The sequence below is a fragment of the Mustela nigripes genome, chromosome 11 (assembly GCF_022355385.1).
Source record: "Mustela nigripes isolate SB6536 chromosome 11, MUSNIG.SB6536, whole genome shotgun sequence".
In the NCBI taxonomy this organism is placed as follows: Eukaryota; Metazoa; Chordata; class Mammalia; order Carnivora; family Mustelidae; genus Mustela; species Mustela nigripes.
In genome coordinates, this window is record NC_081567.1 from 3,845,387 (window position 1) to 3,862,470 (window position 17,084).

Below are 17,084 nucleotides of genomic sequence, written 5' to 3' on the forward strand. Positions count from 1 at the left end.
GCTCCTCCATCCCAGCCCCTCCTGCCCAGGTGGGGCGCCTGCCAGTGGGGAGGCGGGGGAACCATTCTCAACCGGAAATTGGCCCACGCCCTCTGCTGGCTGAAGTCCTCTCACCTCAGCGAGGTGGTTTGGGACACACGTTGTTTTCACAAGACCAGGCAGGCTATGGTACTTGCTGCCTAGTTTCCCAGAATACAAGGATCTCTTCTGTCTCAAGTCTCCCAACTCACGGACTCGTAGCTCTGAGCATCACAAAATTGGACAGAAAGCCCCAGGCTGGCCTCCCGGTGCACCCCCCCTCCACTTACCAGCTCTGCCACACAGGAACGAGAGCAGCCACCTCGTGGGGCAGTCACCAGGACGGAGAAAGACTGCGCACGCAGCAGCATCTTGTAGCACGACCGTGATCACTCACAGCCACCACGATGAGGACCCAGTCAGGCCCTGCTTCCCGCCTCCCACCTGCCCTCCCTGGGCTCAGCCCCACCGCCGCCTCCCCGACGGTTCCCCTGCTGCGAGGCCCTTGTCAGTCCCGCCCAGACCCTCAGCCACTAGAGGCCACCCTGGCAGATGGGCTCAGCTGCACGAACACCCACCAAACGAGAGGCCGGGCCACCCACGCGCCCCCACCGCCCCTCCCACCTCCGAGGGGCACGCAGACCGCCCAGGAGCTGCCAGGGCCCTCTCACCTGAGGTCCTTCAGCCGCGTGCAGTGTCTCAGCATGTCCGACAGGGCGGACATGTAGACCACCTTCCCCATCATGCCCAGGTTGGCCAGCGAGAGGGACTGCAGCTGCTGGCACTGCAGGCCGATGCTGAGCAGCCCGGAGCCCGTCAGGATGCTGGGCAGCTGCGCCAGCGTCAGGTGCCGCAGGAAGGCCAGCTGCCCGATGGCGGCCACCTCCGAGTCCCCAACGCTCTGCGCCCGGCTGCAGGGCGGGAGGGAGTTGCGGATGGCGGGCTCGTTGCGTGGCATGGCGGAGGAGAAGTTGGACCCGATCAGCTCGAGGCGCTCCAGAAAGGGCACGCTCTTCAGCAGGGACCAGAACACGGAGGAAGGCTGGGGGCCCGCCTGGCCCGGGAAGGGGCCAGGGCCGGACGGCACGCCGATGCGCACCTTCTTGCCAAAGCCGCGGGGCACGGCGTGCATGGCGGGCTGGGCGGGAGCACGGTCGGCGCGCGGCGCCGAGTCGGCAACAGAGCAGACAGGCAGGGACAGAGAGCGCAGGTGGCGCAGTCGGGCCAGCAGCTGGCACAGGTGGCGGCCCGGGCCCTCAGAGCTGTGGTGGTGGGCAGCCGAGAGGTTGAGGTGGCGCAGGTTGCGGCAGGATGCCACCAGCGTCTCCAGGATGCTGCTGTCGATATCGTCCTCCGCCTTGCGGAGCAGGGAGTCCGGTGACAGGCAGTGGACACAGCCACTAAGGTTGAGGCTTGCCAGGCTGCGCAGCTCCTTCCCGCCGTTGATGACGCGCTGGATCAGGTGGCCGCCGGACAGGGCGCAGCGGCTGAAGCTGAAGTAGAAGGGGTTGTTGAACCTCAAGTGCTGCAGCAGGGACGAGCCATTGAGCCAGGACCGGGGCAGCTGCAGGGCGTCCAGCGCCACGTTGCGGGCCATGGAGTCCAGCAGGTTCTTGGTGGCCCCACTCTCAGCGAAGCTGCCAGGCACGGAGATGAGGAAGGCGTGCAGGTTCTCAGGCGTGCGGTCGCTGAGCACAGCCAGGTAGAGCCGCACCACCTCCTGGTTGATGTAGCCGGGCGCCAAGCGCGCATAGAAGACTCGTAGGTTCTGGTAGTGCGGCACGTTGCTCTGGCCCACCATCAGCTGGCCCGACAGGACGGCACCCTCGCGCGTGCGGTCCAGGATCTCAAAGTAGAGCAGCAGCTTCTCCAGGCTGGTGCAGCAGGGCACGACGCCATAGGACGGCGTGTACAGCGTCTGCTTGAGCTCCCGCACACGGCTCAGCGTGGCCTTGCACTCGCCACTCAACTGGCCGGCGTCGAAGCCGGGGCTCACGTCGATGGCCAGGGAGCGCAGCTGCTGCAGGGCTGAGAGCATCTTGGAGAGGCGCAGGGAGGTCAGGTGGCAGCCCGAGAGGTTTACCTTCACCAGGCTGCGGCAGCGGGCCACATGCTCGATGGTGGCGCCCGACAGCCAGTAGCAGCCGGCCATGTCGAGCTGCTGGATCTCCCGGCCGATCTCCTTCACCAGCTGCTTCACCTTGTCCTCGCTCGCCTGCAGGGAAGGCCCAGGAAAGGCCGGGGGGCGGTCAACAAAGGAAAGGGACCAAAGGCACCCAAGTGACTCCTTCTCCTTCGTCCTCGGGTCACACCCTCCCCCACGACAATCAGGGAGCCCCGAGGGGCCCCGGCTCACTACTCCAGCGGAGGAGGTACACTGGAGAGGAGGGCTGGCCGCTCCTTCCCCTCCCACATGCTCACCTCCCACAGTCCCCAGCTAGGTGGGAGCCTAAACATGGTGCAGCTGGTGTGGAAAAGTGTGGTGGTTCCTCAAAAAGCTGACATGGAGTGACCACGGGCCCCGGCAATTCCCCTCCTAGGCGTGCGCCCGAGGGAATGGGAAAAAGAGGGACTCACTCCATGCTCCCCGATGTTCACAGCAGCCCTAGTCACAGATGAAACCACCCAATGTCCACCAGTAGATGGGTAAGCACAACGTGGTCTGCACATACAAGGAAAGACCACATAGCCACGGAAGGAAGCAAAGCTCCGACACACGCCATAGGGGGTGAACCTTGACGTCGCACAAGGGGAAAGAAACCAGTCCTAAAAGATCCCATGTTGTGTGACCCCACTTACACGATTATCCAGAAGAGGCACACTCACAAGCAAAAAGCAGAACCGAGGTTACTAGGGGCTGGGGAAAAGGGGAATAGGGAGTTACTGCTCTCGGGATCCAGACTTTCTGTTCAGGGTGATGGAAAAGTTCTAGGAATGCTGGTGACGGTAGCACATCACCACAAATGGACGTACCGTACATGATACAGCAGCACATACTTAAAAATGGTGGAGATGGTAAATGTTGTTACGTGAGGTTTCCTGAATCACACAGTGGAATTGTGCCCTGGAAACCCGATGCATTTTCACATCATTAAATATTCCTCAAACACCTGCCGTGATCTGGTTAGGCAAGCCATGGTACATCTAGCAAGGGAACTCAGGGGCCAACAGCAGGACATCCCAGCCGCCGCCAAGGAGGCCTTCAACAGCACCCCTGCCTCGAGCGCCCACACACGTGATGTCCGTGCATCTCGGTCACTTCTCTAAGGTAGACTCATGCACACATGGCCAAGCAGGCATAGGACACGCACATCAGGGGTCCTGATACATGGTGCTGTGACATTGTGCTGGGGCACCTGCCCCTCCCTCTCCAGCCAAGAACGCTCCCAGGCAGGGAGCCTGACCTTGGCTCTGGGGACTCAGCTCAGCCTCCCCGCACACCCACACTCCCCCAGCAGAGAGGAGCACAGCCCGCTCTCACCAAGAGAACCAAGCTCTGGAGGGGCCTCACCCAGGGTTCAAATGCATAGCTTCACCAAGGAACCCCCCCACAGCCTCCTAAAATGCGGATTCCTGTCAAGATCTTTATTGTTATCTATTGTTATCTTTAAGATATGTTGTCGGTTGACTTTTCCACAAAAGTTGCAAGGCAATCACAAAAAAGAATGAAATCTTGCCATTTGCAACAACGTGCATGGAGCTCGGGAGTATAATGTTAAGGGCAACAAGTCAGAGAAAGACAAATACTGTATGATTTCACTCATAGGTGAACTGAAGAAACAAAAGGGCAAAGGTAAAGAAGAGGGAGAGACAAACCAAGAAACAGACTTAACTACAGAGAACAAAGTGATGGTGACCGAGGGGAGGTGGGCAGTGGATAGTGAAGAGGGGACGGCGACTGAGCAGTGCACTCGTGCTGAGAACCAAATGATCTACGTCCGAAACTAACATAGCACTGTATGTTAGCTATACTGGAATTAAAATTTACTCACATCATTAAAAAATTCGCAAGGCAATATTGAGGGAAGGACAACCTTGTCCATACGTGATGCTGGAACAACTGAAGAGCCATATACAAAGGAAGGAACCCTCGATCCTTACCTCACACCATATACAGAGACTTAACACATCAGGGATTACATGCCTACCATAAGAGCTAAAGCTAAAAAACTTCTACTAGAGAAAGTAGGAGATCTTCACAACCTCAGGTTTAAGACCTTCCTTCAACTGGTTTCAAAAAACAAAAACTCAAAAAAAAATCAGTAAAGTGGACTTCAACTTAAACGCTTATTCTCTTCAAAAGACAGGGGTGCCTGGCTGCCTTCAGCTCAGGTCATGGTCCCGGCGTCCTGGGATTGAGCCCCGCATCAGGCTCTCTGCACAGTGGGGAGCCTGCTTCGTCCTCTCTCTCTGCCTGCCTCTCTGCCTACTTGTGATCTCTCTCTCTGTGTTGAATGAATAAATAAAATCTTAAAAAAAAAAAAAAAAAAAGACACTGTTTAAAAAAAAGAAAAAGAAAGGCAAGCCACAGACTCCAAGAGAAGATACTCACAATACGGGTATCCAACAAAGGATCCGAAATTCTAAGAGGACTCCTAGAACTCCACAAAAAAAAAGCCCTAGCAGTGGCTTCTGGAAAGAAGATAGAGAAACGGCCCAGCCCTGGATGGAAATTGTACCCTGGGCACCCCAGCACCCTACCCAGGCCAGGAAAAAGCACAAGGTGACACCTGTCCTGCCCATCACAAGAACAGACACCTAGAAGCCTGGCCTGGAGAGTATAAGGCAGCTGAAGGCCCACACACAGCTGCTGGGGCCTCCCCGCACCACCAAAAAAGTTCCAGAACCTACTCCTGGGCATCCACCAGGAAGTCCAGCTCCCTCCCAGCACAGCCTCCACCAGGCCCACGTCCCCACTGCTGGGCAGCCCGCTACCAGCACCTCTAGGCCTCTAACTTTCATCACCTTGGATGTCTCAGAGGCTGAGCCGGTCAGGACTCTGAGGGCCCACCCACGTTGTCACCAGCCACGCGGGCGCCCTACTGCCTGGCTAGTCCTTGGGTGGCCACATGGGCCATCCCCACCCCCATGACCACACCTCACCTCGTAGTCCTTCTGCAACAGCACGGTGTGGGTGAGGCTCTTGTCCAGGCACAGTGCCGCCAGTTTCCGGCAGGTGCGCCGAACATTCAGAACCAGGTCTGTGCTGGGCACATGGCTCAGGATGTGCAGCAGGATCTCGTCCGAGAAGCCGAGAAGGTGGGAGCCCGCCGCCATGGCGGCCGCTGCAGGGGGCACGTCGTCATCGTTGGATGTGTCCTGCAAATAAGGACAACACCGAATTCCCACAGGATCCCCGACGGTGGCCTTCAACCTGGCCTCCTCGGCCAAGGACAAACACCAAGAGCAGTCCTCACCACAGTCTGTGGGAAAGAAGGTCCTTTTCCCAAAAATCTTGACCACATCAGAAGCCCCTTTCAGATCTGCCCACCAGGTCTCTCTTCAAGAGTAGGAGATTCAAAACGAAATTTCAATTCTTTTCCAAATTTAAGGACTTTTTCCTACTAAAGGGCTCCAGACTATCAAGTCTGACGTGTTTCAGACTCAACTTACGACCAGAGACCAAGCCTATTGGCTTAGGAAAGCTGCTATCCTCCCGCTGTCCCAGTGTCACTCTAGATTCTTAAAAACGCTTAAGTGGGAGAATTCTATCAAGAAACAGTAAGTGGGGGTGCCTGGGTGGCTCAGTGGGTTAAAGCCTCTGCCTTCGGCTCAGGTCATGATTCCAGGGTTCTGGGATAGAGTCCCACATCGGGCTCTCTGCTCAGCAGGGAGCCTGCTTCCCCCAACCCTCTGCCTGCCTCTCTGCCTACTTGTGATTCCTGTCTGTCAAATAAATAAACAAAATCTTTAAAAAAAAAAAAAAGAAAGAAAAGAAAAGAACTAGGAAGAACCGGGGGGGTGACAACAGTGTCTTTGCCTCTTGGGGTTGCTGTGATGGACACCCAGCCCTCAGCCGGCAGCGGGGGCAGCTCTTCCCAGCACTGGCATTAAGGGTGAGAAAAGCCAGAGAATGAGACCATCAAGTCCTTATGAAGAAGAAACAGCACCTGCTAATGTTTTTCCATCCTCAGATCAGTACTAGCTAACAGGGAGTGTGCCACGGAGCACACTCCGTGTGCTTATCACACTTTCTGGCTAGGAACTTGTGTTGGTATCTCCCGCAAGACGTGCCCACATTTCAGTTTGTTCTGGTAGCTATCTGCAAAAGGTTTTCTTCTCTAACACAGGCCTTCCGCCACTCCCGGGTTGATGCGTACAACCAAGAGGGAGGGGTTCCGCCCGGGGTTGGTGGGACATGAAATCCCCAAATCAAGGACCAAGTAACTGGAGGCTCTGAGGGGAGACCCTTGGTGGGGAGGGACCCCTGTATCTTCCCAGCACGCCCCGGAAGGGGTCCAGCCCCCCCAAACCGCCCTGCAGGGATGCCTGCCGGACCACTCCCAGGAGACAGCAACGGGATTATTTCTCCTGCCCGTTTGCAGCGGTTCTGTCTGTGAGCCTTCCTCCTCCGGCCTGACTTTTCTTCTGCACATATTTGCAAGGATGGAAGCTCTGAGGCCTGGAAAGCCCTGCTGCTGCCATGGCAACCGTGAACCCCGGGGCGGGAGAGCCGCTGCACACCCCCCACGCAGCCTCCAGGGGTTTCCCAGGCACTCTGATTGCGGCACCCCTCTACTCGGTCCTGACGAGCTCCAGGCCTGCCAAGCCCTCCCCAGGCCTGGTAGAGGGTCGTCACAAATACGTCCCCCTGTTTCACAGTGCTGGCCCTGCCCGCGTTCCCTTCTCTGCAAGAGGCAGCCCTCCCTGCTCCCCTTTCCAACTGAGGTGGCTTTAGTCCTGTCTCACTACTCCTGAGGTCTGCGACGGCCCCCAAGTCCAAGTGCTCGGGGGTGCCCTATTCTGGGACTACCGTTCTCAACCATTAGTGACTTTCCTTAGCTCAGTGCTTCCCAGAGCCAGTCGTGGGGATCAGAGTCCCAGACCCCACCCCAGACTCAGGGACTCCATCTGTGGGGAGAGGCTCCAACCAGAAGGGTCCTTATCAGGCAAAGCTAACAAGGCAGAGGCGGGGGGTGTCGGGCAGGGAGAGGGCTTAGGGAGAGAGGTAGGGACAGCTTGAATCCACGGAGCAGCCTGAGGCTAGGCTAGATAGGGGATGTCCTCATCCCCATCTGCAGGTTCATCAAAGTTAAGAAGCCCTTCTCGGAGCTGTGAGAACATGGGGCAGAACACTGTCTGAAGCTCCGGCCTCACAGGACATCACTAAAACTGAATTTCTCTTAAAACCTACCCAGGGGCGCCTGGGTGGCTCAGTGGGTTAAGCCGCTGCCTTCGGCTCAGGTCATGATCTCAGGGTCCTGGGATCGAGTCCCACATCGGGCTCTCTGCTCAGCGGGGAGCCTGCTTCCCTCTCTCTCTCTCTGCCTGCCTCTCTACCTACTTGTGATCTCTCTCTGTCAAATAAATAAATAAAAATCTTAAAAAACAAAACAAAAAAAAAAAAAAAAACCTACCCAGAAGTTATAGGGGCACCTGTCTGACTCAGACAGTAGAGCGTGTGACTCCTGATCTCAGGGTTGTGAGTTCAAACCCCAAGCCCCACACTGGGCATGGAGCGCTCATTTAGGGAAAAAAAGTGGGGGGTGGGCAGGAACTCAGTTCCAGCCCCTTCTGTCCAGTCTCAGCACACCCCACAAGGTGATTTTCCCCACATTCTCTGCTCCCAAATGCAGGCACTTGGGAGCAGCTGGCTGCCCCTGGTCTCCAAAGGCCGATCCTGGGAGGAGGCTGCCAGGTTTGCAACAGTCAAGTCTTTTGCCTGGAATCCAGGTTTTCCAAGCCAAGGACCTGTGATTTCTAAGTCCACACACACAGCTTTTCCCCAGGAAAGCCAGAAGCTCTGCAGAGGCCAAGAGCAAACAAGGAATGATCCCTGGGAAGGAATGAAACAAAACCTGTAACCCAGAGAGTACGCGCAATTCCACACACACACACCCGTAAACGACCACCCTCGCTTTCCTCTGCCCCTCGGAACCATGTGTTTTCAGCCTTGGCGGAACTTGGCAGACCCACTCTCCATCTCAAAACCGTTAGATAAGGAGCACATGACGTTTCATCTTGGGGTCGTGAGTTCAAGCCCCACACTGGGGCTTGAAAAAAAAAATTAGGTAAGTAGCCTGAGTAGCCTTTGGCTGGGCTTGACCAGCTAAACTGCTCTTCCCACCACAAGAGAAGGGCTGCTGGGGCTTCCTGAAAGATCCAGGACAGGCATCCCCTGTGATCTGTGGAAATCAGTCCAGGGATGAGGATGGACATGTGGTCTTTCTCTGGCACCTCTGGGAACCATATGTTTAGAACCAGATCATGACCACTTATAGGTGTGGTATGAAGCATAAGGGTTAAAAAGAATTTAATGCACTTTTCAGAATGTAACATCTCACAATTTTTTTTTTTTTAAGAACTGAAAGATAGGGGCGCCTGGGTGGCTCAGTGTGTTGAGCCGCTGCCTTCGGCTCAGGTCATGATCTCAGCGTCTTGGGATCGAGCCCCGCATCGGGCTCTCTGCTCCACAGGGAGCCTGCTTCCCTTTCTCTCTCTCTCTGCCTGCCTCTCTGCCTACTTGTCATCTCTGTCTGTCAAATAAATAAATAAAATCTTTAAAAAAAAAAAAAAAAAAAAAAGAACTGAAAGATAGAGGAAAAATTAGGTACTAAAACTTCAGTATCTGCCAAAAAAAATCCCCCTCCCAGATGTTTACCCCTCAGGCACCCAAAGAAACCACAGAATTCACAAACCAACTGATGAGTTGTCTGGAATGAATGAGCCAAAGGGAGAGACAGAAATGAAACAAGACTGGTCACGTGTTAACTGTAAACACTGGGCATTGGTTGGGGAGTGGGGGGCGAGGGGGTACAATCTGGCTGGCTGGCAGTGGAACATGTGACTCTTGATGTCAGGGTTCTAAGTTCAAGCCCCATGTTTGGCGTAATGCTTACTTAAAAAAAACAAACAAACGAAAAGAATAAACATTAAATGGAAAAGAAATGTTTCTTAAAGAACTGGGCAGTGGGTACAACACAGCACACTTTCATGATGCGACATTGTTATACATAACATCTTTGGCATTATAAAATACAAGGTCAATCAAAAGAGGAGCACAACTGTATGGGTTTCCGCCCCACACTCTGCCCACTTCCTAGGTCTCTGCTTCTCCAGGTGGCAATTTCTGGAACATGCCCTCCCTCATGCCTCCAAGCCTTCCCACAAGCTGTTCCCTCTACCGGACATGCCACCACACAGGAAAACTGCTACTTTCAGAACTTGGGCTCAAAGGCTCGAACACAATGAAGCCCTCCCAGCCTCAGCCAGACAGGCTCAACTCACCCTCACCCTGCCCCCCTCCTGCTGTATCAGGTACCCTCCTCCCGCTCCAGCCTCATTTGTCACAGTTTGCCTGCTTGCTTATCTCCTCCCTAGGCCAAGAACGGCTCTGGAACAGGGATCACTTTGTAATTTCCAAGAAAAAGAAGCACTGAACCAGATGAGTCAACAGACCGCTGCTTCAGAATCGTTTGAAGCACTATGAGAAACTCCGGGAGTAATCCTGAGTGTCCACGTGTTAAAGCCAGTAATGACTTTCAAGGTAAGACCACCTCACTCTGGAATCCTGTAGTGGGAAGAGCTGCACAACCTTGCAAATGTATTTTTTTTAAAACTGCTTTGGGCATCTGACTGGCTCAGTCAATGGAGCCTCCAACTCTTGATCTCAGGGTTGTGAGTTTAAGCCTCACACTGGGCATAAAGCTTACTTTAAACACACACACACTTTAAAACTGTGGATTTTGGGGCGCCTGGGTGGCTCAGTCGTTGGGCGTGTGCCTTCAGGTCAGGTCTTGATCCCAGAGTTCTGGGATCCAGCCCTGCATTGGGCTCCTTACTCAGTGGAAAACCTGCTTTCCCTCTCCCTGGTGCCCTGCTTGTGTTCCTGCTCTCGCGGTCTCTGTCTGTCAACTAAAAAAATGAAATCTTTAAAAAAAAAAAAAAAAAAAAAAGGGGGGCGCCTGGGTGGCTCAGTGGGTTAAGCCGCTGCCTTCGGCTCAGGTCATGATCTCAGAGTCCTGGGATCGAGTCCCGCATCGGGCTCTCTGCTCGGCAGAGAGCCTGCTTCCCTCTCTCTCTGGCTGCCTCTCCGTCTACTTGTGATTTCTCTCTGTCAAATTAATAAATAAAATCTTTAAAAAAAAAAAAAAAAGAAAAAAAAGAAAAGAAACCAAAACGATGAATTTCACGGCGTGCAAGCTATATATCAATAAATAATAAATAGAACATCCCAGAAGGGACCTTGATCTCCACATCCAGGGTAGAATGAGACGTCCACGAAGAAATAAGAGGCCTCACTGGCCAGGTCATTCATATGTGTCAAGGAACAGAGGCCCCTCTGTGCCAGGACCCCGGAAGAACAAGGTACCAGCGCCCCCAGCTCCCGCAAGTACACACTTGTAATTTGCTAACACAGCCAGGCTACTCCGTAACTATTCCTTAAAGAGCTGTGGCTTTCTGACCCTTTAATCCCACCACCAGTCTGCAGGTGTGTCCCACACCCTCCCCCTCAATCTAGGGGCCACTTCTAAGCCAAACTCACTTCGAGTGAAAAAAACGGTCAGCAACCTCAGCCCCAAACGTTTTCGAAGAAAACGCTTGACCCTCTGACTCCTGTTCCCCAGAGCACAGGTAAGCCCCTAAAACAGTGCACTCAAAGGTACAAGTCCCAGATGATAAAGACACACAGGTAGCCACAAGTACACATAAAGATAGGCAGGAAGCAACAAATGAAAAGATGCTAATCAGAGTCCAGATCCCACATACCCTGGTCTGCAGATAAATTACCTTGCACCACCTTACAGGGACTCAGTCCCAGACTTGTGGAGCATGGGGGAAAGGAATTCCGGGGTAAGCCAAAAGTCTCCCAGGTAAAATGGCTTTTCCTCCATTAGCCCCCAAGTCACGCAACAAGCAGGCGCAGAGAAAAGTGGGGACTTTCGGAGCATTCAGACATAGAGGATGGGGTGCAGAGTGGACATGGAAGCTGAACGTCTCATAGCTCCAAGGGCTGAGCCCACGTGCATGGGAAAATGGCTTGAGAGGCCTACAGCAGCATGGAACTCTGGGGTGCAGAGGCGGGGAAGAACTCTGGCGGTCACGACTGCGGGGCTGCGAAAGGGATGGAAAACCCAAGAGAAAAGAGCTTGTGACTTCGCAACAGGGTGAGGGCCTGAGGGGCGGGGCGACGCAGGATGGGGCAAGGGGCAAGGCCAGGTTAAGGATGGGAAGGAACCGGCGAGGCGGCCGAGGCCGAGGCCACGGTCCGGTCAGGAAGGACCAAACCCGGCCGACGCCAGGCTCAGGGCGGAAAGGGCCAAGCGCGACCGGGGTTGAGGTCGAAGTCAAGGTGGGAAGCAGAGGGCCGGGTCGCGGTCGGGACCGGAAGGATGGAGCGGGTCAGGGGGCTCGATGGAAAGGACGCAAAGGGGACCGGGGCGGGATGGGAAGGCCCGAGCGGAGCCAAGGCCGCGGGGCAGGAAGGAGAGCGGAGAGAGGCGCCGGCCGTACCTCTCCGGAGCTGGCCATGTCGAAGGCGGGCGGGGCCGCGGCCGCCGGAGCCGCAGCCCCAGGGCTTCCCCCCGGCCAGCCAGGGATGCTCAAAGCCGGCGCGTCCGCGGCTCCACAGAGACCCTGGTAGGGGGCGGGGCCTCCCGCCACTTCCGGCGCCTGCCGTACGCAGTTCCGCTCGCCAGCCGGCGAGCCATGCGCGGCCGCCATGTTGGGTGTGGCGCTGCTGCTTGGGGCCTTGCTAGGGCGCGGGTTGAGTCCCGGGGCGCCGGGTCAGGCGCCGCTGCCTCCGCCGCAACCTCTCTGACCTGGGCTCCCCCTCCTCTGCTCCTTGACTGCGCCTTTCCAGCCACACTGGTCTCCCCTGGCCGGCCGAGCACTCTGCTGCCTCCGGGCCTTGGCATGTACGTCCCCATGCCTGCAAGTGTGCAGGAACCACATGTCGGACCATCCCGCGGCAAAGGGCATCCCCTCCTCCCTGCCGTCCACACCCACCCCTAAACTTACCCCTTATCTTCTATTTTACTCCATAGCTCTATGCGCTGTCTGACCTACTGTGTCCTTTTCTTTTTTTCTTTTTCTTTTCTTTTCTTTTTTTTTTTCTCTCTTTTGTTTGTTGTTTGGTGCTTCTCTCCCTGTACTCAGCGGCAGGATTGCGGGAACCTGGGGATGCTCCCTGACATGTCATCGGCACCGAATAAATGCTGGCGGGGTAGATGAACGTGAGAATGGATGTGTGCTCACCCATAACTCTTTGCACGTAAAAACCATTTAGGAAGAAAAATCCGTGGGGAACACTGGGGGGTGACCCTGAGCATGTATAGGTTTCTTGCAGCTGATGGGACCAAGTACCACAGCCTGGGGGATCTAAAACCATAGAAATGTATTCTCTCAGTTGTGGAGGCCCAACGTAGGAAGTGAAGATGTCGACTGGGCCGTGTTCCAACTGCTGGAAGCATCTCTTCTGGCTCTTCCTAGCTTTGGGTAGCGGCCAGCATCCTTGGAGGCCCTTGGCTTTCAGGGGCCTTACTCCCAAGTTCTGCCTCTGTCTTTGCGGGGCCATCTTCCTTTCTGTGTGTGTGTTTGTGTGTGTGTGTGCGCGCACCAAAGGCCATGTATCCTTTCTTTCTTTTTTTTTTTTTTAAGATTTTATTTATTAATTTGACAGAGATCACAAGTAGGCAGAGAAGCAGGCAGAGAGAGAGAGAGGGAGAAGCAGGCTCCCTGCCGAGCAGAGAGCCCAATGTGGGGCTCGATCCCAGGACCCTGGGATCATGACCTGAGCCGAAGGCAGAGGCTTTAACCCACTGAGCCACCCAGGCACCCTGTATCCTTTCTTATAAAGACACCACACGACCTTAACTAGGGACGTATTCAAAGAGCTTGTTTCCAAATAAGGCCGTATTCTGAGGTTCTGGGCAGACAGGAATCTTTGGGGGACACTTAAACAACCTAGTGCTTCAGGTTTCATACACTCTCCCCCAGGCCTCATTTACCTCCCAACCCCACTGGGTTGAGCCTGTTCCTATCAAGAGACCTTTGATGAGCTCCTTCTGTGGGTGGACTGTCCTGGGGGCAGGCACAGTCCTTGTCTCAAAGAGTTCATGTTCTAGTCCGCAGTTAAATACACAACTTCAGGCAGAACTATGACCTGGGCAGGCATCAGCAGTGTCCGAGGCTGATGTTTCTCCTCCTGTCCTAACTCCTGACCCTTCCTTTTCCCCTACAATCTGTAATCAGGTATGTTTTTCATTGTGGTGGGGGTGTTTACTTTCTGTCCCCCAGGGTAGAGGCCACTGTTCAGCAAACAGGCCTGAGCGGAGGAATGTAGAAAGGGCCCACAGCGACCCCCTGGGCTGAATGCAGACAGACCCATCACATGACCTACCTCAAACTATCCACAGGCCCTAACTCTCCAGTGCTCTACTTACAACCGGGCACAGTTACCAAAAAAGGGAAAAGGCTCTACATCGCCATTCCTCTTCACCTTCTCCCTTTAAAAACAGCCCCCACCCACTGCCTCCTGGCAAATGGTCTCTGCTTTGCCGTCTTGCCTGCCACTCCCTTGCCGGTGTATTCAATAAACTTCTGTCTCCTGTGTTCTGCCTCAGGTGAATTCTTTGACCGCCCATGCCTCCGGCTTCCATGTGATCTTCGCCCCACATCTGGAAGCCCCAATCCAATCAGGAGAGACGCTATGTTTAGACACCGCACCCCTCCACTAGAACAGAGCTGGACAATAACAGACCCTCGGTAAAACATGGTCAACTAAATGATTCCCCGGGCTGATCCCCGTAAGGGTCCGACACAGGAGTGATTCACAAACTCTAACTACTGGGAGTCCCGCATTTCCCAGGCGCTGAGTTCTGAGGAGCATTTAGTTGGAAACCGCCGAGTGTGGGCTCCAGGCGACCGAGGTGGGGAGTCAGTTCCAATACCTCACTGTGCTGACCCACTCAGGGGTGGTTTCCAGGTTTGGGGGACACTTTGTCACAGCACTCTCAGTGACTCCTGCTCCCAGAGCCCACCTCTGCAGTACTGGCTAGCCTGAGCCAGGTCTGAGCTCCTGGCCGTGATCCCCAAAAATATCTGGAGTGGAGGCTGGGAAGGATGCAGAGAAGGTGGAGATCTCTGTTACCTCCCCCGCCCCCCCAAGTCCGAATGAGAAGCAAAATTGGGATTGGAGCCCACGCTGTCTGTACTGCAGAGACCTCATGACACCGGAACAGTTTTTAAAGGAGCCGTACCTTCCCTAAGCTCCTTCCACTGCAGCAAGAATGACCTTTTATTTTATTTTTAAAGATTTTATTTATTTGCAAAAGAGGGAGAGAGAGTACAAGTCGAGGTGTGGGGGAGAAAGAGAGGAAGCCGTGGACTCTGCCCTGAGCACAGAGCCCAACGTGAGGCTCCACCCGGGACTTGATCCCAGGACCCTTGAGATCATGACCTGAGCTGAAGTCAGACGCTTAACCAACTGAGCCCCCCAGGTGCCCCCAGAATGACCTTTTAAAGCTGTCTGCATAGAGGTGAAAAGTGACTTTCACAGAGGAAACCAGCACACACATGTTTATTGCAGCTTTATTCATAATTTCCAAAACTTAGAAACAACCACGATGGCCTTTGGTGAAGGATGGATACATTAAACTGTAGTCCATCAAGACAATGAAATTCTTTTTTTTTTTTTTTTTAGATTTTATTTTTAAACATCTCTACGCCCAACATGGGGCTCAAACCCTTAAACCCCAGATCAAGAGTCGCACGCTCCGCTGACTGAGCCAGCCAGGCACCCCCAGCCAGTGGAAAATTACTCAGCACTAAAAATAAGTGATCTATCAAACCATGAAAAGACATGGAGGAAACTTAAGTGCATGTTACTAAGTGAAAGAAGCCAATCTGAAAAGTGCTGCCTATGGGATGCTTCCAACTATGCATTTTGGAGAAGGCAGAACTCTGGAGAGATGCAAAGAATCAGTGCTTTCCAGGAGTCAGGGAAGGGGAGAAATGACCAGCTGAGGTACAGAGGATTTAAGGCAGTGAAACTACTCTGTATGATATTACCATGATGGGTGCGTGTCCAAACCCATGCAGTGAAAACACCAAACCCGAGGGTACCAGAGTGGCTCAGTCGATTAAGTGTCCAACTCCTGATTTCAGCTCAGGTCTTGATCTCAGGGTTGTGAGTTCAAGCCCAGCATTGGGCTCCAGTGTGGACCCTACTTAAAAAAATTAATAAATGAAAGCACCAAAAAACACCAATACCATAGTGTAAGCACCAGGAGTGAACCTTAACATAAACTATGGATTCTGGGTGACAATGATGTGTCAGTGTAGGTTTCATCAGTGGTAACAAATGCATCACTCTGGTTGGGGACGCTGATGGTGGGGGAGACTGGGCACATGGGGGCAGGGGGCACATGTGAAATCTCTGTACCTTCTCAATTTTGTTGTGAACCTAAAACTGCTCTAAAAATTAAAGATTATTGGGGTGCCTGGGTGGCTCAGTGGGTTGGGCCTCTGCCTTTGTTTGGCTCAGGTTGTGATCTCGGGGTCCTGGGATCGAGCCCCACGTCAGGCTCTCTGCTCAGCAGGGAGCCTGCTTCTCCCGACCCCACCTGCCTCTCTGCCTACTTGTGAGTCAAATAAATAAATAAAATCTTAAAAAAAAAAACTTTAAAAATTAAAGGCTATTAGTATTTTTTGTATTGAGCATAGTTGACACACAGTGTTCCAGGTGTAAAAAAAAAAGTCTCCATTTTTTTTGTAGTATTTTATTTTTAAGTAATCTCTACACCCAGTGTGGGGCTTGAACTTAGAACCCCGAGATGAAGAGTCATATGCTCTACCCACTGAGCCAGCCAAGCGCTCCTGAATTCTTCATTTTAATCAGCTTAAGTGTAAATGGTCATGTGTGGCCAGTGGCCCCTATAGGACAGGACCATAAGTTCTGTGAGGGCAAAGAGAAGTTGAGTGAGATTCAGAGAGAGGTTGAACGATCAATGGCTGAGTGAATCAGCACAGCACTTGTCAGGAGTTTCTGGATGGTTCCAGCCCCTACGTGCCTTGGGTGATTCCAGGCCACCGGCATATCTGAGCTGTGTTACCCTCCGAGCCCATTTCCCCGCAAGGAAGATGATTGCCCTGTGACCGTGAACCTCCCCGGGGCCTCACCATGAGGATCCAGACACAGATCCATCTGTATTTCCTAATTATTTATTTTCCCCCTAGTTTTTATGGAGGCGCCATTTGCTGGGTTTCAATGCAGATGTGCACCTGCGACCCCCTCCCACCGACCGACATCATGACGCCTACATCCCTCTGTGGTCCCCACCCTCCCTCGCACGCAGCCTCTGCTCTTCCTCCTGGTCACAAGCAGCCATTGTGCCTTCGCTTGGTGGCCTGACACTGTTTCCCCCGTTACACTGGGTCCCTCATGCGGGCAGGAAGCACATCTGCTTTCTTCTCCGCTGCTCCCCCTGTTCCTGGCACGATGCCCGGAACAAATAGCGGTTGGCTAGAGGAAGGAAGGAGGAACGGAAGGTGGCCCGGCATACGCTGGGCCCTTAATCAATGCTTGTGAAAGGAGTGAGTGACTCAAGGTGGAAGCTTCCAGCAGAGCCCAGGGCTTATCACCGCCCCTGAATGGGATCCAGAGAGCTAGAACTGGCCCCAGAGGAGGTGGGGGGTTGGGGGGTAACTACTGCTTCAGGCCCTGCTGCCTGGGCCTCTAAGACAGAAGAGTGCCACGCACACTGCTCTCACACCTCCTCCAGGACGGGCGCCCAGATACATAGAGGTAGCCCAGGGCCCCTGAGGGAGTGGGACTGACTCCTCCAGAGCCCACGCCACACACCGGTTGTGCTGTTTTGTGTACTGAACTAGGAAAACCTGCCAAG

General features: G+C 54.0%; 1 protein-coding gene across 2 annotated transcripts in view; it reads right to left on the bottom strand.

Moving 5' to 3' along the window:
- The window catches only part of FBXL18 (F-box and leucine rich repeat protein 18), a 38,070-nt gene extending 26,218 nt beyond the window's left edge, over window positions 1-11,852 (bottom strand). Inside the window, exons 1-3 of one of the 2 annotated variants that reach the window (XM_059414357.1) lie at window positions 11,692-11,850; window positions 5,122-5,337; window positions 690-2,233 (exon numbers count right to left, since the gene is read on the bottom strand). In XM_059414357.1, the coding sequence (XP_059270340.1) occupies window positions 690-2,233; window positions 5,122-5,337; window positions 11,692-11,709 (1,778 nt within the window). In that variant the 5' untranslated portion in view covers window positions 11,710-11,850. Of the gene's footprint in view, window positions 1-689; window positions 2,234-5,121; window positions 5,338-11,691 lie in introns of both variants that reach the window. The other variant, XM_059414356.1, reaches the window with a different exon arrangement.
- Between the last annotated feature and the right edge of the window lie 5,232 nt (window positions 11,853-17,084).